General features: G+C 42.2%; 1 protein-coding gene and 1 long non-coding RNA gene across 20 annotated transcripts in view; both read right to left on the bottom strand.

Moving 5' to 3' along the window:
• LOC132323262 (rap1 GTPase-activating protein 1-like) overlaps positions 1–9622 on the bottom strand; it is a 43689-nt gene extending 34067 nt beyond the window's left edge. For 10 of the 19 annotated variants that reach the window (XM_059838272.1, XM_059838273.1, XM_059838274.1 and 7 more), the window contains exons 1-3: positions 5953–6097; positions 1344–1437; positions 855–890 (exon numbers count right to left, since the gene is read on the bottom strand). In XM_059838272.1, the coding sequence (XP_059694255.1) occupies positions 855–872 (18 nt within the window). In that variant the 5' untranslated portion in view covers positions 873–890; positions 1344–1437; positions 5953–6097. Of the gene's footprint in view, positions 1–854; positions 891–1343; positions 1438–5952; positions 6098–6342; positions 6955–9522 lie in introns of those variants that run through there. The other 9 variants (XR_009485297.1, XR_009485302.1, XR_009485298.1 and 6 more) reach the window with 3 other exon arrangements.
• A 1725-nt stretch (positions 9623–11347) lies between these two features.
• On the bottom strand, positions 11348–23371 carry LOC132323261 (uncharacterized). Its single transcript, XR_009485296.1, has 3 exons — positions 22771–23371; positions 21468–21572; positions 11348–15646 (listed from the first exon to the last, which is right to left on the bottom strand). It is a non-coding gene; the product is annotated as an uncharacterized LOC132323261 (long non-coding RNA).
• Positions 23372–23574: the final 203 nt, after the last annotated feature.

Here is a 23574-nt window from a genome sequence, read left to right as displayed (position 1 = left end):
TTTGTAGTCTCACTAAATTCTGGCATTTCCTCATATTCATAATTTGATCACCCAAATTCCAGAAAATAAGTTAAATGGTTTTGCTAAGTTGAATTCCTGCACATAATAAAAGGCAGGAGTTATGTGCCATACTATGTGATCTATCAGGTCAAGGTTAAGCACAGCACATTAAAGAAGGTGCACCACTCAGGGAAAATATTGGTAACCTGCAAGGATGCTCTGAGAACACATAATCTGAAAAATTTGATGACTTCATTGTTAGATATTTAACACATATAATATATTACTATTTCTTTATGTGATATGGTAGAAGGGGGGGGGGAAAAAACAACTCTGTCCTGTTTTAAGTTTATAACAAAATATAAGCAGCTAAATGCATGTATTTCTGTGTAAGAATTAAGCCAGAGTCCTTCCTTCTTGCACAAGTTAAAGACAGGACCTACAGTAGTTATTTATTAAACTGTCTGACCTTGCTAAATGCAGTTAGGTTAACATCCCATTAATCACCTGTCGTTATATCTGCTACCCAGCAGAACAGAGTTTCCTGAAGAAGATGCCAGAGATAACTTACTGCAACTTTGATTTTCTCTCAGAATCACACTTCTGCAAAGAACAGACAGAATTATAATAACCTGTATCTATTGCTTCCATCATGCTGACTGCAAAAATGAACACAGAAAAATGCTTTTGAAATCCCATTGAAGAGTAAGAGGTTGAGCCTAGAAGACCTAAACATTCTGTAAGCCCACAATAAAGGATATTGTGAGTGAAGCAAAGGACAAATAGTAGTTGATTATTTGTTTGTTACAAAAAATTAAGAGAACTCAAAGTCTGACAGAATTACTTCTCCTTACCTGCATTTTTTCAATCATCTCAAACAAGTCCACAGTCTGTAAAAAGGAAAAGACAACAGAGAAAAACAATTTGACATTTGAAGAAACTAACAGTATCTTCTGTGGTAACCCAGATATTGAACGAGCCAACAGCCCCCTCCATATTTTGGCAAAGAAACTACTTGCTTGCTGAAGACATGATGGAATTGTTCTTCCTTAATTGGTAGCATGGACAAAACAACTGGCCAGATGGTCTTCTGCTTGTGTTGCAAAAGCTTGACCTGAAATCTGGTCAGTCAGGTATCAGGAATTTCTCTCTTCCAATGGGTCAGATTGACTTGAGATAGTATGGCATAAGAATTGGTCAAATTAGCAAGTTTAGGATTCTCACAGAAGGACGCAACTATAGCTGTAAGACACACGTGCACACAAGCTTGATTTCAGACAATTCCTCTGCACACATAACTCAAAGCATACACCAACCCTGAGCCAAACATGCACTGCTTTTACCTTGTTGGGGACAGCAGGAGTGAGGACACATGGAAAACCTTCAGTGGGAGAGTCTATAATATCACTAAAACCCTGCACCGCCTCCTCGGACCTCCTGCAACAGAGGTGGAAGAGGAAAAAAAAAGAAAGAAAAAATTAATTCTTAAGAGAATTCAGGATGTCAGTGCTTGCCTGCAGCGCCTCCTTTGCCCTCTGCATACTAGTCCTCTCCCCAGGCCATTTCTTGCCTATAAGGAATCTGTCATTACCTGTGAGAATCCCTGAGGTGGCTGAACTTACTACTTGCCCCTTTCAAACATCCTGGATGTAACAGCAAAAATTTTCTGGCTTCTGACTGCTCTGTCTCTGCTCACATACAATATTTTCCTCACAACTGTCATGGAAGTGCTGAATGATTTTTCTTAGCCAAGTTCCTCTTCCATCATGGATTTGGAGCAGAATTAAGACACATCTCATAAGAAGCTTTGTAATCAGATCTCAAAACAGAACCGTATTAAAAAGGATGAAAGTAGTTCTGAACCATCACTGAAATCAGCACCAAAAGGACAGCCCCAGCTGCCACAGCCTGGGTATTAATCTCAAAGACAGGAGCATAACAGAGATGGCACTAGAACAGAACTGATAACACCCCTCAGAGATGCAGGCACCGTTTTGTGTTACCACTGCTGGTACAGCCAGCATGGATATTAGGTGAGCTTTTGTCTGCACATCTACTATGGAAAATATATTACTACTATGGTCCCTGCTGGAGCAGCAGTGGGTACAAACAGCAGCAGGACTTTATTTGATTTCATAGAACAGAAAATAAAAAGCAGCACAAACACTACACTGTAGTTTAGAAGACATATCTGGCATTGCCCAAGGCACTACAGCCAGCCTCACAGCCAGCTGCACCTCTCCTACTGTTACTTTACAAACATTCCACACCTCTCACAGTTTTTACTAGCAGTCACAACTGGGGTTAAGTCATGGTGAAGGCCACATAGGTGGGGCTAGGAACTAAGCACAGGCTTACAGGAGACAGGACTCATCCACTTTGTAATGAAATCATGAATATGATTGTTAGGCGGTCATAGACTCACAGGATGGTTTGGGTTGGAAGTGACATTAGAGATCATCTAGCCCCAACCCCTCTGCCAGATGCCACCTACTACATCAGATTGCTCAGGGCCCCATCCAGCCTGGCCTCGAACACTTCTAAGGGTGGGCCACCCACAGCTTCTCTGGGCAACCTGTTCCAGTGCCTTACTATCCTCTGAGCAAAGAATTTCTTCCTAACACGTAATATAAATCTCTTCTCTTTTAGTTTAAAACCATTCCCCATTATCCTGTTACTACCTGCCCTGTAAAAAAGTCACTCTCCCTTTTAAATAAGCCCCTTCTAAGTACAAGATTCTTTTCTCCATGCTGAACAACCTCAGCTCTCTCAGCCTATTTTTGTAGGAGAGGAGCTCCAGCCCTCAGAACATCTTTGTGGCCTCCTCTAGACCCACTTTAGGAGGTTCACATCTCTCTTGTGCTGGGGACCCCAGGGCTGGATGCAGTATACCACATGTGGTCTCACAAGAGCAGAGTAGAAAGGGAAAATCACCTCTCCCAACCTGCTGGCCACTCCTCTTTGTGATGCAGCCCAGGGTATGTTTGGCTTTCTGGGCTGTAAGTGTACACTGCAGGCTCATGTCCAGCCTTTCCTCTACCAGAACCTCCAAGTCCTTCTCCACAGGGCTGCTCACAATAAGTTCATCTCCCAGTCTGTGCCCATGTCTGGGATTACCTCAAACCAGGTGTAGCACATTGCACCTGGACTTGTTGAACTTCACGAGAGTCTCACGGGACCACCACTCATCAAGCTTGTCCAGGTCTCTCTGGATGGTCCCTTCTTCTGTTGTGTCAACCACACCCGTCAGCTCTGTGTCATCTGCAAACCTGCTGAGGGGGCACTCAGTCCCACTGTGTACATCATGGATAAAGACATTAAAGACCACCAATCCCAAGGCAGAGCCCGAGAGACACCACTCATCACTGGCCATATAGTCATCATACAAGGCATATAATAATTCTACAAGGCAATCAAGAATTGCTGTCCTGTAGCTATTAGATGCATGACTGCTTCCATGCTAAGAGAGTGGTCATGAAGACCCTTGCTTTGAAAGCAGTGGCTACATTCCCTCTTGTATATTTCTGTAATCTTGAAACTACTCTGTCACAAGCTCCAAGAACCAAAATGTTCACCAGTTCTCTGACAATTCACCATTCATTTTAGTGGCCCAATGGCATAATGTAACTTGCATATAGGCTCATCCACAAAAAATAACACAATGCTTCCATCCCACAATTTTCTCCTGAAATTCAAATGAGAGAGATCTGTATAATGCATCTAGAAATTAATGCCACAACATATCTGCGAGGGAAAACGTAGGAGTTAGTCTTGACAACCTCAAATAAATATTGAAATAGTTTGATGGCAAATGTATTTTAAATTAATATTAATACTATACTAATACATGCTTTATTTATCATCCTCTTCATTTACTTGAAGAATGTTTGGGATGAGCAAAATTTTTGTCCAAGGCAGTACATGAAACATTTTCCCTGCTCTTAAAAATCTGAAGATTCCTTTCTGTAAGCCCTAAAAAAGCACGAGTTTAATTTGATAAATTCTCGTTTTCAGAAAGAAATGTAACAACAGAACCTTTTGTGTAAGTGGATGTCCTGGGGCCTTACTTCATGCTAGTGTTTTCTTTGGCATGCCACTGAGGTGAATGCTGAATCATTCAGAGGAGTTAAATGCACACCTGCATCATGGAAATCTGGCAGCTCCTACATGGTCAGTGTGGCCAGTCCTGCCCCTGTCCTCTCACCCTAAATTCATCTCAACACTCTGGTCTGACTGGAAAACTTCAGGCAGAAACTGTTCTTTACCACTGAATCCTAGCACAGTTCTATTGACCAAATGAGTCCAGTGGAACTGCCAAAATCAGCAGTCTTACTGTAGATTTAGGGATGTTCACAATTCTGTAATTATCCCAAATTAGGAATACGCCACAGGCCTTAGAAAATCCAAGAGAATGCCTTAGATTTTATATTATCTTTTATAAAATATCACAAAAATGTGGGGCTATAATAATTATCACTTTGAAGTCCACATTCAATTTCTGGAACTTTGAACTTCTGGAATGAAAAGCACTAGACTGTATTATAAAAAGGAAACATACTTCTTTTCAAATTGGAACTTCAAACTCTTTGACCACAGAAAAGAAGAACATCATCCTTCTGAAAAAGGAAAGCAATTCTGCAGATTGGGAGAGGAATATTTATGTGCAAATGTATACTTGCTGAAGCTTTATTCTTAGGAAATGGCAATAAGGGGAAGCATAGGGCCTAGAAAATGCTGAAGGCCAAACTGGGATTTGCTAGTGACAGTAACCAGTACATTAATTTTGAGCAGGCAGTCAAACTAAATCTAGGTACTGCTGATACACTGATAAATTCCACTCCCAATTCTGAAATGGATCAAAGAAGAACACTTGAAGATCTCTAAGCCACTACAACTCTGCTCATGCCTTGTATTCCTGTCTTGCAGCATCCTCTGCTATTTCAGTCATAGGATCTCTCTACCCAGCTTTCAAAATCATTGCTATCTGCTGTAGCTGAGCCAGTTCAATAACCAAGTCAATGCAAGTATTTCCTCTAAAAAAAACACAAATCTGACAGAATTTCATACACCCTTTCATAGATATTCCAGAGCAAATGGGGATTTGTTGCACTTTAAAAGGCAAGTGCCCCAAATCCTCAGATAACCGTTTTCCTGAAATTCCACAGGGAAGCAGGTGTATAGCTGTTGTAAATACTTCTGCTCATCTGGAAGACTTCCAGTAGGAGAAACACCACAGAAGATTTGCAGCTATCTATGGAACAACAGTCAGTACAATAACTGGTGTCCCAGCCTGATAAGAGTTTCTTACAGGGAGACACTAATATGTTTTTTAAATCCCTCATTAGAAGGGACAGGCAATTCAGAAGAACTGAAGGTAATGTGAGACAAGAACAGGCCTGAAATGCTCATAAGGAAAACTCTGGGCAACCATTTCTCTTGAGTAACAGCTTCTGCTGTTTCACTCCCTTATTTCTGCCTTAGAAAGGTGCATTTGCTTTACCACATACAATTATCAGCTATTTGGTGGAGACAGCTGAAAACACGACAGGAATAGCCCTACTCTCAGAACACCTGTACAGCTTTGAAAATTGCTTACACATGGATTCCTAGAGCTCAAGAGAAGGAATTACTGAAGCAGAACTAGGAAAAGGAAGCTACCACTACAGATGAGAGGCAGTTTGCTCTCAGCTGGTCACAAACTTTCTGCCCGCAGACTCTGACATCCAGCAAGGAACCTCTCTCCCACCCGCGCTCCCCTCTGGCTTCTGGGTAGTTCCCGTGGAGGGCACCGCTCCCACTCGTGGGCAGCCCGTGCTCAGGACTTCGTGCACGCACAAAGGGGTGGGCAGGGTACCGGGAGGGCCCGGAGAACCCCGCCAGCTCTCCTTGCGGGGAAGGAGAAAGGAGAACTCCAGGGGGAAATTAATCTTTCCATCCAACCCGAACTCCCACCTCCTGAGAAGTCCCAACAGGAGAGGTCTCCCACTCCCAGGACGGCAGGAGAAAGCCTGCCGAGCCTCCCTCTTTCCTTCCAGGGAGAGAGGCACCCGCTGCCGCCCCACGGCCCGCCTCCGCCGGCCGGAGCGGGGCCGGGAGGGCCGGAGGGAGGGAGCGAGGGCCGGGCCCACAGCCAGAGCCGGACCTGCCTGGCTGGGCACGGCCATCGCCTTCCCCCTCCCGGTTCTCCGCCCTTCCAGCCAACCCGCCAGGGCTCTTCCTGCTGCTCCAGCACTGCGATCCCAACGCCGGCAGCCGCTGCCCTGGCCCGTCCCCGTGCTGCCCGGGAAAGGCAGGGCCCCAGGCCCCACTGCCGCCAGCACCGGTCCCGGTGCCGGTACCTACCCTCCGCTGGCTCCGGCAGGGAAGCCGTGCTCCCGGGAAAACATGCTGGACTGCTCCGCTGAGTCAGCTCCCGGCTTCCCTCCTCGGGAGCTTGCTCTCCCCCGGCCTCGCCATGAAGAAGGGCACAGGCTCCCTCCCGGCCCCCTGCGAAGCCGCGGCTCCCGCCCCCACCCCTCCTCTTCCTCTCGGGCCGGGATTCACCGGATAGAAAGGGAAGGGGACCCGCACTGGCGGGACCGGGCCCGGCGGGCAGCGGCCCCGGAGAGCACGGAGGGGAGGAGGAGGAGGGATGGAGGACGAGGAGACAAGGGGGGATGGGGTGATGGCTTCTGCCCCTCCTCCGCTGTGGCAGAGCGGTTCCTCTGGAGCCCCCCGCTGTGGGAGCCCATGGATGGAGCACAGCGTGCAGGAGCAGCTGCTGGGACAGCCGAGCCGGGGACGCTGCTCTCCAGCTTGTCCTTGAGGGTAACGCAAGCACAGTGTTAGACAGGGACAGCAGAGGGGTTTCACTTATTCAACTCTGCTGTAGAACAAGATCGCATCTTCAGGCTCTCAGTATCCAGTGAGGAAAGTGAGCATCAAAGCAGTTCTCCACAATTCCCCATTCTTTTAAATGGATGGCTAGGAAGATACTGCATCCACTAAATCCAAATCGGTTCCATTTGGACCTGACATACATCAAGTACCACAGAGATTTGGCACTGCACCCCTTATGAAATAGCTCATTGATGCAATGTGTAAACTAGGGAGGCTCAATTTTTCAGAGGTCACAAATGCCTTAACCACATGTATTTCCATTCGCTCATCAACAGATTCACTCATCAACAGATTGTCATTCCTGATTAAAAAAAAACTGAGTGTGAGAACATGGTCTGCTATAGAAAGAATATGAATATACCTGTGTTTAAATGAGAACACAGAGTTCTTCTGGGCACGTATTTTTTTCTGTGCTTCTCACTTTCATTCCCACAGGATGATGTCATTTATTCTCTTTACATCAAGACCTATAAAAGCAGCAACTACAGCCTTATGCCAAATGTCAGCCTCACACTGGGTTTTTTCTAACTAATGAAGAGGACATAAGGAAACACTGAACAAGAGACAGAATTTGCCAGAGAGCTAGGAAAAGATGTAAAGAAGAGTGCAAACAGTATGCAGACAGACCAGGCAGAAAGTATGAGCTAGCAGATAGAGATGGGGGAAAAAAAGAAAAATGCAGAGAGCAAGGAGTTATATCAAAGTTTTGAGTATTAATGCACCATTTTTATCCTAATGCTTCCTATAAATTCTACTCTTGAAAGACCTGGATAGAAACGATTATGGGGACTTCAAGGATCTGTGGGTGGGCAAAGAGTCTGTAAGGAGTAAGGAATCAAGATAGGTGATGACTTTGAATGGACAAAGAAAGGGTCCACTTGCTTTTTTTATTAACTTGCATGGAGCCAAGGTGACTTAATTTCCTTTTGTCTACCTCTTGTAATTCCCCAGAAGATCTGATGCTGGAGCATGGGCCAATTCATACATCCTCACTGCAACTCAAATGCCTCCTAAATGGACCCAGGGCACTGAATAGAGCAGCTGCTCTCTGCACAAGCAGGTCTTACTCATTCACCTGAATCTCTGAGTAGAGATGTGACTGGACCAAGGCAAAGAGCCAAGCTTGCCATTTCTGCTGCATCTAGGAAGGAGGAAGACACATTATTTTTTGCTGTTAGAGAGAGCTGCCAGCAGTAACTACTGCCCTCCCCCATCTCAGGGTCATTATCAGCAGCGCTATCAAGCCTGGCCATGATGAAAGCAAAGCATACAGAGAGGCTCAGGTCTTTCTGCCATTCTTGTTCTTAGGCAGCTTGCCACTACAGACAAGAGCCAACTTTGTTCACATACAAAACCACACTGAACTCAGCTGCCCCACAGCTTTACCTAACCTTCTGTGTAACTCCAGTTGTGTACAAAGCCCTCAACATGCATAAGCAAAACAGCACACAATTATTAAATACCCTAATTACTGTTCTAATTAACTTCCTTTAGCAATAGCAATATGAATAAATCACATGTAAGCAAATCACAGGACCACTTTCTGTTCCTCAACTTACAATCAAGCTAGCAATTGTTACTATTTACCCTGCTGATACAAAAATATTCCCTATTATAAGCCTTCTGTTGTAGTAAGTGGATTCAGCTCCTATTAATACCTGTGTTCTTATATGACTAATACAGTGTACTTACAGTCTCAGATTTTAATCCCTGTATGTGTCCATACTTGCATGGATCATTATGCATTTTATAGTTATGGTGTGGTTTAGGGACTGGCATATAAGTTTTTGTTCTTTCAGGTATCCTTGTAAGCACATTAATATATGTATTACAGTAATTGCTGTCTCTACCTTCTGCTATGTATTTTCCCTTTTTTGTTAGCAGATTTTTTCAATGTGTTTCATTTCATTAACATTTTGTCTTGCTCACGTAGGAGAAGTCTGTATTAGCTGTAACACAGAAACTGGTCCCTGCAATTCTGTTAATTGAGTCATTGTAAGAACATCAGCAGCTCCACGGAAGCTGCGCAGTACCACATAAACACAGCAGTATATCCTTCAAGGGTAAACTCTTCAGGGCAAAACCTGTATTTTTTTAAGTTTTACTTCAATATTACACAAACTCATTGCTGCATCCACAGACAGAAACACACATGTTCTCACATCAGCTGTTTCCACAGATCTCTGCACACAGTTTCTAAATATAGCACCGGGTGTGCACAGACAGCACCTCCCGCAGCGCACTTGGACTCCTCATTTTATGTCCAGGACTGACATAATCAGGGTGGGATTCCTTTGAGTCTGGGCAGACCCTCTCTCATGCCCCTCCATCCCTTTAGTTTGTTTCATTTCCTACACAGACATCTGCTCTCCCCACCTCCACTCTCCCTTTCTCTCTCTGCAACTGCTTCTTTACACAATGCAGAATAGCACAATGTCTTTTAAAAAGCACACACGCTTTCCCTGATGAGGCTGAAACTGCCCCAAACTCTATCCATTACACAACGCCACACAAGCAGCAGAGGAGATCTGGATCAACCCTCCCCCACCTATCTTTGCTCCCATTCCTTCTAGATGCAAAATATTTTTAATTGGCATTGCAAGCAAGATGAGAATAAAAGCAGCTAAGCTGTTCATCCCCTACCTGAGCAAGGATCTCTCATCCCCAGCTGGTGAGCAGATGGAGACAGGGAACCCAGCTGCTCTCCTTTCCTTGCACTATCAATTATTCACGTAGGTTGCAGTGTCCTCCCTCTCCCTCCCTCCCTTTCTCTTCCGCTGCCCCCACCTGCAGCTGAATGGAGATCGAGCAGGTCGGTGCTGTCACACTTGAAACTAGAGATCATTGTCGATTGAACAGCCAGCCTGTGGAGCAGCTGTGCTCTTCAGCAGAGAAGATTTGCCCTGGCAGAAGGGGACAGACTGGCAGCTCCAGAGGTGGAAGACAGACAGCTCTGTACATCCACATCCTGCTCCCTGCGCTTCTAATCTCAGATCTGCAGGGATGACCTTTAAAAATGAAAGAAGGTTTTTTGGTTTTGTTAGGTTTGGGTTTTTGGGTGTTTTTTTTACCACAGAAAAGCACATTTTTCTAGTCCTCTCAAGTATAATGACAGTTATTTGGTGACAGTGAACTGGGTCATGCCAATTCATGGGCATAGATCAGAGCAGGAAGGGAAAGTAGAAGACTGGAAAAATCTGAAACATGATTACGTAGTACTGACTTAGTCCCATAACAAAGGCATGGGGAGAGGATAATTTAAGGGGACAGGATGACATTGTACTTTCTGTAAATGCTTTTGGTAATCATGAGTCATGAGACTGACCTGTGAGTTGGAATGATTCTTCAGTCGCAATTTTTGTAGATAATTAAAGGATTCTTATGTGGTACCAGTCTTAGGCAAAGGTAAAATGAGTTCTGGCAGACCTGGGTCAAGGCATTTAAAGCATTTTGCCTTTGTGGGCTACTGCCCACAACTGGGTGAATGTTCTAGATCTGCCTCACAGCAAAATTAAGTTGAAATCCCAGGACAAATTAACTGCTCCATTTTGCACTGGAGTAACTCACCCTGAATCACCAGCCCCATCAGTTTGCTGAGGACCCTCCTGCTGTGTCATCTCAAGCATCACAGTAATTTGTTCTGTTAATTCTTCCCATGACCATAGCTGTGCCAGAGTCACCAGAGAGACAAATGAAAAACCCAACAATCCAGAGTGCTCAACCAGTAGGTCATCATGGCTTTTTTGCCCCATTAACATTTCTCATCTTTTGAAAAAAATGTCTGCAGGAATTTTACCAGAAATAGTGAAGAATTTCCTGAAATTACATTAAAAATAAAATGCGTAACAGAAAACGCTGGTATTGCAACTACAGTTAAGAGTAAAACTCCTGAAAATCAGCAACTCTTTTTAAGAGGGTACTCTGATTGTTTTCAGTTATCATCTTGTTTTCAAAACTTTACAGATCAAGCTTTGTCAAGCATTTCTCCACAATTCTGCAGGCTGGAAATGTTTTAATTTAAATTAAGAAAAAGTCATCACCTTTTTGTTTTCATGTGAGCATTGGAACCACCAAGTTCTATGGATGGAATAACAACAAATTTCCCAGCTATTTGTTTTTTACAGTTGTTCCAGGTCCAGGAACTCTAATTGAGCCTGCTGGAGCACTTACAAGACCCTTCTCTTGTGCTAGATCTTTAATGAGGTTCACTTTGAAACCTTTCCCTCCTTTGGATCTCTTTTCCTGGTTGGCCATTTTAATTAAATTTAAAGGAGCCTTTTCTCTGAGGTAACAGAAAAAAAGGCTCGATGAGATAATTGTCAACGCAATAATTATCAAGTTATCAGAACATAATTTTAAGAAAATTATCAAATCAACAAATTATCTATGAGATCTTGATACCCTAATTTTGGTAAAAGACAGCTATTTTGGAGGTTACAAAGGAATAATGGTATATAAGGCACAGACAGACTGTTTAAAGTAAGTTTTATTTCCAGAAAAGCAGACTAAACAAGACATGATAAAACTCAATAACAGTAAGAAAATCAGAATTATAAATATTAGAAAACAGTCATTTTTGGCTTTTCAGTTAGCAGCAAATATCAATACCTGTGCACCTACCTACAGACATAGGAGCATAGATTTATGCATTTTTTTCAGAATATTAGACTCTTACTGGACTAATTGTATGACTATTTTGGTATCTTACAATTTAGTATTATTCATATTATATAATATATATACAATTTATATACTGCATACAATTTAGTATTATATACTAAAAATGAGCATTATTCATAACCTGATCAATACAATTATAACATTCTGCCCTTTATACAAGTCTTAAAATCACCCTTAGATTATAAACTGACTGGGTCTTCCCATATGTCTGTAAAGACTATAGAAGAAATTGTTTCCATATAAATACAAACACTTCCCACTTCCTAGCCATCTTTACTGCCATATCTCACAATGCATTACTGATAATGGTTCCTGTTATTACCACTGCTCCACATAAGGATAAACTGGCACAGAGATACTAACCCTCACTGTCTCCCTGGGCCACAGAAAGGAAACAGAGCTCTGAGTCCATCTGTACAGCTGTATAAACAGCTTGAGATGCCTCCATACCGTGCTGACACAGGAGAGCCCCACTCAGATCAGCCAGTGGGTCCAGGTGACATCCTGAATGCCAGTGCTGATGCAATGAGGGGGACTAGAACAAGTGGCCAATGGAAAAGGGATATGGCAGGACTCCTTTGCAAGCAACTGAATTTTTAACTGGCCCATGACATCAGTGCAGCATCAGTCTCTCAGCAGGGCCCTTAGGTAACAACTCAGTTTACTTTCAAGCTTTGAGCAAAATTGCCTGCTAGTAAAACTTGATTTTCTGAGAAATATTTATCAATTTATCTGTCTGTCAGTACTATATGAATTGGGGAAATGGGTGGATTTTGATAACTTTGGATATTTGTCAACAGGGAAAATTCATTAGGAAGGAAATTATGAGATTGCTTGCTAATTTCAGAGAAGACTGGAATGGCCACAATTCAGAAAAGATGAAGCAGCTCCTTCACAGAAGTGACATCTAGGTTCATCCCTATAAACACACCAAAAGGACAAGTGACAACATTGAGGTTGCACCAAGGAAAATTTCAGCTACATTCAAGGAAAAAATCATTCTTTCTATGAGGGTGATTCAGTACTAAGAAGTGCCAAGAGAGACTGAGTAATATCATTCTTGGAGATCTTCAGAAGATATATATACAAGGCCCTTCTAGCTTTGAAGTTGACCATTTAGTGCACAGTAGTTGACCTAAATGAGACCTTTTCACTCTAATTTATTCTATGGTTTTATCCACTGCATGTTAGAAAAGCTGTGGCATGAAATGTTCAAAAGGTCAAAGTTCATAATTTCAGTATAATATGTAAGAGCTTCAAGTTTGGCAGTGTATCAGATCATAACCAAGTCAAAATTCATCACTGATGGTTTCCACCCAGAAATCAAGTTCTCTAATCATTCAGCAGGTAAAAATTTCCTTGGCATACGTGAAAGTACTTGGAAAATCAGAGTTTGTATCATCCAGCAAAGGCCAGGGCAAGTCTTGCCCTGGCCATATATTACAGCGGCTCAACAAGAAGATAACTCAGAGATCAAGATGTGAGGACAGCTCTAGCAGAGGAAGACCCTCTAATTAAAGACCATATTTTGCAAACAGTACTGCATTACCTATATAATAATCATGCTTAAGACAAAGGACTTAGCTTCTAGGCTTTACTGCACCCTTAACTTCATAATGGACTTTAACGAATGATTTTAACAAAGGAAAACTCTCTACACTCTCAGTAAGCATAATCCTTTAAAAGCAGTGTTATGTGAATGTACAAAGCCAGTTTGCATCCATGAATTACATGTGAAACCAAGGCAGGGAAGTGAAAGGATTACAAGGATCATGTATAAAATGGATGGATGGACAGCAGAGAGGCAAGTCATTAGGCTGAGGAAAGGCTGAAAAGCACAAGGGTGAAGATATGGGCCTTGCCTACGTTGGATCAACAAGTTTAACAATTTGCAGTAATGAAATGGTATTCAAACAGGGGGAATAATAGCTGCTTAATCCAAACAAAAGGACAGCAAGCACAGGCAAGGATTTTTTTGTGGCACTGCCTGCTAGAAGGATACATGGAATGAGGAGGAAGGGAGGTCAGAACTAGATGCTGTGCAGATAAAGACAACGTGTGGATGAAAAGGCAATCGGACAAGTAAATTCCTTTTGCAGAATTAGGGATAAAGGTGCTTGCAATTTCCTTCTGTCCAGAGAATCTGGACCAGCTGGGATTTTCCCCTACAAATCTCTGCTTCAACTCTGAAGGGCACAGAAGGTGTTAAAGCAGCCTGCAGCACGAAGGGTGGCGGAGCGGCCCCGGTCAGACCGTGTCGAGCTGCGGAATCCCCGGGGACGGAACACACGGGCCCCCTCCTCTGGGACATGAGAAGGGTGCGGCGGCCCCTTTAACAACGGGAGCCGGTGCTGATTAGTGTGGACGGCACGATCCACTGCGGAGCGGGAGCAGGGAGCGGGAGCAGGGAGCGGGAGCAGGGAGCGGGAGCGGAGCGCCCGCCAGCCAACAGGCTGCTCTGCCCGGAGCGTGTTAGGGACGCTCAACAGGGCTTACATCCCCGGCGCATTAATACGGGCGGGGGGTCGTGCTGACAGTCTCTTAGACACGATCAACACCTGAAATACCGTGAAATTATCTGTTTCAGTGAAACATTTGTACTTCTGTGAAATATTGTTTGTTTGTTTTCTTTTCTTTGAAGGAGGGTGCAAAGTAGCTCAGGAAAATCTCAGCCCTGTTTCTAAGGCACAAAATAAGAGCCAGTCCCCATTCTAAAATAGTCCATTCTGTGAGAGACCTGCAGTGAATGAAAGGATTTGGTTGAAGTCACAGCTGAAGGCTTTGTAGTAACTGGAATTTGATCTGAGACGACCCGAATCAGAAGTGCCAGTTACAGGAACAGTCTCCTTGTTTCCCTCTTCCTTCCCACCTGCGATACAGCATTGCCTTTCTCCAGTCAGGGCAAGACAAGGACATGGTTACTTACAGGAATCAGGACAGTTAAACAAGCAATGTGCAGACTGTTCACAATTAATTAACCAACAGAATTTCATTGGAAAACACCTAGCAATTATTCCACATCAACAGGCCACCTGGAAAGTGGTAAGGGTGGTTTATGTGGAGTAGCAGGAGACAAAATAATGGATCATTTATTTGTTAATCAATAAGGACACATCGAGAATAAGGAGGCTTCCACAGTGTAAGCATGTACAACAGCAGAGAACAGCTGATACTTGCTTTGACAAATACTTGGCATTTATAAAAACTTTAAAAGATTAATGACATTTGGTAAGAAGGTGCCTACCACTTAGGAACCATACACTAACCCTAACCATCTACAAAATCTGTTAATGAAGAATGTGGAGAACATTTTGCTTCTGTGAATGACTAAATATGTGTCCTGATGGGTTTGCACATTACACAGTACATACAGTTCTACGTGGCATGTGTGGGCTGTGGATTATAGGTACACACACATTTATCAAATGCATATATTCTGTGTATCAGAAATGCAGTATAAATGGAATCTATGGCTTCAAGCTTAATTGTTACAGAGAAGTGCCCCCTAAATATTTTGGAGTACTATCAAAAATATGTCTCACAAAATAGTGTTTCCACATCAAACTTAAATCACAAAAAAAATAATAAAAAATTCTTTTATGGCCAGTTTTTTAAGCACCTCAGTGGCCTGGGTAGCACTAAGAGGACAAGCACCACTGGAAAATCAGCCTGCATAGAGCACCTTGGTTAGTAACAATCCAGTATAATTCCCAGACTGCAGGGAGTTGAACTGCTACAGTAAAAGAAAAAATTCTATTCAATTGCAGTGAAATTGGCTCACTTACTTCCCTGTGGTAGGATGGGGGAGGGAATCAAAAGGGCAATAGTGAGAAAACACATGGGTTGTGATAAAGATAGTTAATAGGTAAAGAAGAGTCTGCTCATGCAAGGAAAGCAAAACAAGGAATCATTCACCACTTTCCATGGGCAAGCAGGTGTTCAACCATTCCCAGGACAGCAGAGCTCCATCATGTGTCATGGTTACTTTGAAGAAAATTAAGTCTACCACAGCAAAAACCAGCACAGCATGGGATAAAAAGCATCCAGGTATTCTCAGGAAGCAAGTGGTCTTAAATAAATTGTAGACCTGAAATAAAGAATGTCGGAAATACTTTGGTGACATAAAACTGGGAACAGGGAAAATCCAGCAATCTTTTAAGAGCAAGTACGGCTGCACAAACTAAAATGTAATGAAAGGAGGGCAAGATGTCTACTTCCTTCTCAAAGAATATTAAGAATTGATAAATGTATTTATATAACTGATGTAAATATATTTGCAGAATGAAAGGCAGAGCTGCAATCAATCACGGGACTCTACCAAAAGGAGAGAAGTTAGATCTGTTAGGCAGTAAATATTTACACTTTGTTAGTGCTCAATTAACCAGCCCAGCTGGCTTGGTATGAATGCTATGGAGATAACTCAGAAGGGTAAACAGTTAAACCAGAGAGTTTAGGATCAGCAACAACAACTCTCTCATCTTGAAGAGTTTTGCATAGGCATGTCAAATGTGGGAACCACATAACCTAACCACAGCCTGGTTATTAATAATATCAGTATCTCATCTATGACCCTAAAACAGTAATTTCTTTTCCCTTTGACTCATTCATACATCCAGTATTAATCTGGAGGATGTCAGGTTTGATTTTTTCACCATTTTGTGTATGTTCTTCAAGCTATACCACTTTCATTGTCTCTTACTGACCTACCAAAAAACCTCTTACTATGGCAATTTCTAGCCAAAACTTCTCCATTTAGAGAGCCACAACTCACAAGAAGCCTTGATTTTGTCTGTTTGTTTTTTTTTTACAGCCAAATTCCACACTGCTTGTTTGACCTATCAGTTTCAACACAACTTGTAAGAAAAAAAATTCAGCCTCCAAATTAACAAAATATAAAATAGGAGCATAAAAACAATCTCTGAAACAAGCCTTTGCATGGAAATGAACATATATCTGTCTTCTCCAACCCCATAATGAAGTGTGTTGACATGGTAGATACTGTAATGCCAGTTTCGTGTACTTGAGGTTCAGAATTTTTGAAATTGCGAGACAGGCTCAACAAAGTTCACCATAGCTGGGCTGCCATGGAAGTACACTTCAGGGTAGGATTGCAAGAGGAAAGCAGCAAGCAGAAGCAGGATGTGCAGAATGCTGTAGTCCTCAACACAAGCAAACAATTGTCAGGGATTTTGCATAAATAAAAATCAGTGGTCATAGGAAATTGAAAATCAGTTCACCTCCATACAGTTCTCATTCTGCCCTGGCCCCTGCTTTGTAAATATCATTTAAAAACAGCAGGTGAACATAATATTGCCAAGGGAGCAGAGGAGTCTGTTCTCATCATGGAGGCCCTTTATCTTTTCTTCAGATGGCCAAATGTTCATGCCATAACAGTGCCTGAAGTACAATTTTAGGAAGTCTTAGTGATGGTCAAAGTCGTTGCTGAGTAGCTTCATGAGCAGGAGAATCTGGCTAAAAGGAGCACCATCATATATCAGAGACTTGGAAACTTCATCAATATTTAATGGGACCCAGGGACTTTGTCAATATCAACGGATCTCAAGCAGGTGTAGCCTGGAAACTTGTGAGAGCTCTGGGTGTTGCACACTGCCACACACTCAGGTGTGAGAAGTAGGTGTGAGAAGTAAAGGTCATGTAATGGTGATTCTGATAAAAGACTATTCTCTCTTTTTATAATCAAGCAAGACAATATTTGGAGGAAGCAGGAAGGAACAGAGGAGGCAGTGGACAAGAATATACATCTCATCAGTACTTCCAATATAGTCAAAGAAATCTCTTCAGCCAAGACTATGATCTCTCATGCCCCAAGCATCAATGACGGCTTTTCAAATCATTAACACCTTTTCATGAATCACTCTGACATCTTTCATCATCTGCAAGGATTTCACAGAACAATTCAATGAATCAGAGGTTGCCAATAGTGAGTAAACTTAAAAACTCTTCTCAAGAAACAGAGGCACTATCACAAGGATCATCCTCAGCATCAAATATGACTTCACTTCAACACAAATGTCCGGAAACTATGACCACTCTACCCTGAAATTGTCCCTTCCATGGCAATCTTCTAATTTTCAGAGAAAGACAACCAGTCAACACTTTCTCTTGAAACAGGTACAGTGTGGAACAAGCAAACTTGCACAGTCATCATCATTAATAAATTCTCAAAGCTGTCATTTCAACCAGATATGCAGTTAATCCCACATATACAATAGGAGTTGCAGTGTCACTAGTGCTGCCGCCTCAGGAGAAAGCAGAAGGTGGTGTATTGCTCTCACAGTGCTCATTTACAAGGAGCAGGCTGGGCTGACAGTGATGTGGTGTGGTACTTTCAGGAGACTGTCCCTGCAGCTGGTGGCTGACCTTGGAAGCAGTCATTTGCCCCCACAGGAACAAACATCCAAAACATGGTCACAATGACATTCTAGAATGTACCAGAATGACAATGCAAATGCCATACAAACTGCAACACTACGAGGCATGACAATGGCACATACCAGAAATGCATTATGATGTGCTCTTGCTAATTTGGCAGTGTCCATTAGGAATGCAAATCCATGCCAGAACTGGACAAAACCTGTCTCTATCACTAAATAAACTGACATCTCAGACTGCCAAGATAAAAACAACATTCTTTTCAGCTCATTTTAATAAAATAACATATTTGCTCTTTCACTGACCCCTGTGAATGCCTATTTGCAGAGATGTAACTGAAATATAACACCCATTTTTCCTGAGGCAGAAAAAGGAACCAGATTGAGTTTCCTCCCTCTGAGGTGTGCTGCCTTTATGGCACATGGCTGGAGCAAAAACTGGTGGTAAAACTAGGCTGAAACAGTGTTGCCTTTGAGTGGAGAATATCTAACAAAGGAAAAAAGAGGATCCCAGTTACAGATCTAGTTTTCAGGCAAAATGTATCTTTACTAAAATAGATTTTACTCTTTTTTTTTTCTTTTCTTTCTTGGAGTTTCTTTTCATACAAAGTTATCTATCTCTGGTCTTCCATAGCAAAATTATTTTGTGGCTTTGTCACACTTGCTTTAGACTATGAGCACCTTAGGCTGAGAACAGGCATCAAGGAGCATGTGGGATTCTGTGCTTCACTTGCTACAAAGCACAGCACTCAGAGAAGGACCAACAGTGTCCTCTTCTTCTCCAGAGCACAACTCATCAATAAAATGGTCAAGTGATTTCTCTGTCTGGCAACACTTTCCCCATTCTCCCACCCCTCTTTTTACTAAAAGAATTTGAATTAAGTGCAATGTTATACAGTAGGAATGTAGGAGCATCTTATGGAGAGACATTGTAGGTCCCACCAGCAACAGGAACAATGCCAAATTCCTGCTGAGGAATCTATATTCTGCAACAGGCACTTCAACTTCTTTCTCATCCTTTCATATCTATTACATTTTAGTCCACAGTGAATTGCACAAATGCTGAATTCCAACCCAAGTAGGCTGTATTTTACTGTTGGGTGGTAATTCCCAACTATTTCAGGTGTGGTTTCCTAGCAAAACTATCTCATGCTGTTGAAAGGAAAAGGGCATCCCCCTTTCTTCAATGCCGAAATAGGCTATGAGGTCCCTTCTTCTCTCCTGTGGCCATATGGGTGCTTCCTGCATGGTTCTGTGACTGTTAGTGTATTAACACAAGAGAAAATAGCACTTTTTTCCTTTTTACTCGTTTATGCCCTGTTAACTATTCAGAACATGTCAGGGAGGGCTCCAGTGTGTAACAGGTTTGGCAACATAAGCAGCAAGAATATATCACTAGGACCAGGGTGGAAGATAAGGAACAGAAACTCTGTGGCAATTACACATTAACTTCTCACTGCATCTCATGTCCTTTGGCAGAAAAGCTTCCTATTTTAGTATGGTGAAATTATTCCTGGAGAAAAGGGAATGCTCCATAGTAAAGCTGCTCAGCATACACAGGTCTGATTTTCTCTTTTTTCCAGAGACACCTAGCACGGTCAAGAATGACAGCAAATTATCTTCCTGGGTTCTTTTAACTATCCTCAACTGAGTCCTTCGTTTCATCTTACAACTATTTCTTTCTGCTCATTTGCTCTTTCCACACTATGGAAATTTCCACAGTATTCCACGTGATTCTTTCACCATATTCTGGCAGTAGGATCTTAACTGCCCTCCTTCTTCACATTTAGTCATTGCCGTCTCCTCCTCTGTCTAATCCACATTAGGAACTCTAAATTAGCAAAAGAAGAGAGATCACTCTAGTGTCCCATTTAGTAGCATTTCAGTCACCAGGGTGGGTTCCTTCAGAGAAGTGCATACTGTTAATTTACATCCCACCCAGAATAACATCTCAGTAGAAGTACTGCAGTGTGCAGAGATTCTACAGAAGTGAAGAAAGTCTTCTGGCAAAAAGTAAATAATTTAGACCCAGCTGGGCTCTATCATTAAACTAAATCAGCTGCAGAAAGTTTTACCAGTGCTAATGAAACCTCACAAATTTAAAGTGCTTGCCCTAAAGAGAACTCAGAATAAAAAGATGAGAAAGCTTCTAGCCTTCACTTTTTTTTTTCCCCACACAAAAAGCAAAACACATACATGTTGCATGTGAATTTAAAAGTCTGTAAGAGCATATAAAGATGCTCATATCATCTTGGTAAATGCTCACTATTTTTCTGCTCCTCTCCTGGCAGGAAAAGGAGGTGTTGCTTTCTTAATTTTAAATGCTTAGGAACTTTACGTGTGCAGACAGCCCTGAAAAACACTTCACGTCTTGAATGTGACTCCCCACTTTCAGAAAAGAGAAATCCTTTAGTTCTGCACAACATAACAAGTGTGTCTGACTCAGTCTCTGTACACTTATGATTTTCAGGCATCCTTCAGACAGCTGAGGAATTAAGAGTATCAGTAGAAGCTCTTTGTGTAGTATCAGTCCTTCTGTCACCACATCTCATCCCTGATCTACGGAAAAAAGCCACTGCAGGTAGAAGACAGACATGCCAAAACAACCCACCCCACAGTGACTACACATGTAACTTCCAACCACTGTCCTGTAAGAACTGGAATAAGCTGGAAGGAAACAGAGATTGCCAGTTCCCAAGAAATGTATGACCATTAAGCTCTGGCAGGTCAAACACAAAAAATTTTCCCAAAGTTACACACATATTTTGAATATCCAAGCATAGGCATTTCACTTTCCTTGGGGTTTTGCCTTCTCCTGCCTAGAACATTATACTGACCAGAAACATCAACCAGAGCTCATCATTGCCCCATGATCTCTAGATAAAATGCAGTGATGCAATTTGCTTAGTCACAAAAGTGACTGTGTAAAACCTGGGGGACAAAAGGAGAGACAGACAAGACTGGAAAAGGTGATTCAGTAACACTTTGTCCCCAGTGTTTGCTCAGGTTCTCAGAAATTGCTTCAGGACGAGCTTGTGAGGAAGAATAGGCTTGGCTATTACGGTCAGATTAATCGTGCCATGGTGTCCACGTCACAAGCCCTTGGGAATAAAGCAAGCTTCTCTGCATACCGAGCTGATAACTTGAGCTTACTGTAGGTACTAAGTTAATTAGTAGCAGTTGGGGCAGAAGGTTGAGTAGATAGTGAGATGAAACAGGGGAAAGGTGAAATGCTTCCTAGAGGCTGACAACGAGATACGCGAAGAAACAAAGAAAGAGCTAAAAAAAAAAAAAAAGAAAATTCACACTCCTAAGTAAAGAAATATACTGTTAAATGAAGGTTCCCACAGTATGACTGAACAACAGAGAACAGAAAGCTTTCTGTAAAAAAGAAAAGCTGTACTGCACATGAAATGGAGACAGTTTAGCACGGCAGGATAAATGTGCTTGTTTACTCTCCCAGGCTTCAACACCTTGTTTAACAAACCCCACAGAGTGATATCTCTCAGGCCTTACCCAAGCCTCACTGCATTTTCTGCACCTTTTAATCACCAAAACTTCTTGATGCAGCTTGTGATCAATTTTTCTTTGTTATGGATCCCAGTGACAGTCTGAACCAGACTGTGGAGAGAACCAAAAGAGCAGAGAGACAAAAAGTTTAGAACTCCTTCAGAAATGCTAAAAGGCCTCATGAAGATACACTTTTCTGCCAGAAAACATATTTAAAAGGTTAGTTCATAGAAATTCATCCTGCTTTGTATTCTTAGACTCACAAAGCAGTATGTATCACATTCATAAATATGTTCAACTAATGCACTCACAGCTCCATCATAAAGTATTGTTGTTTTATGCATGTTTGTAAATAAAAATAATTCCTTAGATTCAGCAGTCATCCATGAACTGCATGGGTAAAATCTACAGGAGTTACTGAACCCTGAACTTCAACAGAAATAAATTGATGCAATCAATACAAGCAATAACCAATTCTAGCCTACCATTTCTAGCCTATTTCATAACTATGCCCAAGATTATTTTAAAAAATGGTGTGCCAATCAAAACTGCTATACAGATTTTCAGCAAAGCCAACATCTTTCTATCTATCCACAAATCAAATACAGTATTTCCAAACCCAGAAGTAGTTGTCCAGCAAATAATGAAGAATTTTTTCACCTTTTTAACTTTCTACTAACTTAGCAAAAAGATCTAGCCCCAAAGCAGTTGGGAAGAATCTGCATCAGAGAATGTGCAGATGAGCAAAATGCCACAGCTCCCTCCACACAGCTGAAGTACCTTTTGTAAGAACTTACAAGGGGGATTCAACAATAGTCAAATTGTTGAGGCCTTTGGACAGTAGTCAGTGTACATACCAGAGCTGGGAGTTGTCTAAAGTCATCAGGCTGAGCTGGTAATCCTTGATATATCTAACAGGCTTTGCTGAGTAAAAAATGGCTCTTAGATTCTTTCTACACCTTTCTGTGGGGCTTACTCCATCAAAGAAGGAAGAATTTCCTTCTGCCACAGTGGTTTGGGCCAAGTCAATCAAATGACAGCCACTACAGCCCTGGAAATTATTCCCAGTCTTCCTCCCTTCTTCTCACCACTCTGGCTCTGCGTTCCTATTGCTTCCCTTTAATGGAGAACTAATGGTTAGATGATACTCTAGGGACTAGATTAAGCCCACTGAATCCACTTTGGAAAAATGTAAATACTTTCCCACTGAGACAGCTGGGCTGGTTCAGCAAAAGATCACCTGAGCACTGAGTCACTACAAGGAAGACAGGAGGAAATGGAGAACAGGCAGGAGGATAATTTTAATTACCTCCTCAAATCAGTAGGATGAAAATCTTATCTCTGAGGAACGGTTCTAACAACCACCAGGTACACTGGTTAGAAAACAGTTGCTGTTTGTACTGACGTGTGCAGATTCCACTATGGGTCAGTCATGATGCCTGTGTAAAGAGGCTGTCCAAACAATTTTCTCAAATCTTCCTTAGAAGTTAAGGTGTTCTCAACTCCAGGCAACTCCAAAATGCAAATCATATTTTCCATCTAAACAATAGCCTTGCAAAATTACATGCTACACACCAGAATCCCGACTTTCTCCCCTTTATGTGGGTGTTTAGTCTGCCATATTCAAAAGAATTCTCTTGAAAGCAAAGAATGGATAACAATCAAAACTTAAAGTCCTTTATCTGTCAGCAGCCAGAAAGGCAATTATAAGGAGAAAATATTCAAAACAAAGAAACATTGACAAGTCTAGGCTGGAAGGACAGATTATCTGGTTCAATCTCTTACTGAAAGCTGGGCCATGAACTCAGCTGTCTTGAATATTTCCAGCCAAGAGGATTCCTCCATTTCTCCGGGCAAGTAACAGCATTTTGCTGTTTTCACATTAAAGACTGTTTTTCTTATATCTAGAGGCACTTACCCTTTTTCCTGTTGCCTCTTATACTGTCACCATGTACCCTCAGGAAAACTCCCTCCCTCCTCTCTGTAACTACCTACTACTATTGGAAAACTGTGAGCAGACGCTCACCACCTGTCTAAGCCTTCTCACTTCTCAGCTGTACAAATCCAGCCTCTTAAGCTGTCAAAGTTCTCCAACCCTCAAGGCATTCACCAG

Source organism: Haemorhous mexicanus, chromosome 2, assembly GCF_027477595.1.
Source record: "Haemorhous mexicanus isolate bHaeMex1 chromosome 2, bHaeMex1.pri, whole genome shotgun sequence".
Taxonomy (NCBI): Eukaryota; Metazoa; Chordata; class Aves; order Passeriformes; family Fringillidae; genus Haemorhous; species Haemorhous mexicanus.
The sequence above is the reverse complement of the archived record's forward strand: the minus strand, read 5'-3'. Positions and strand labels throughout refer to the sequence as shown.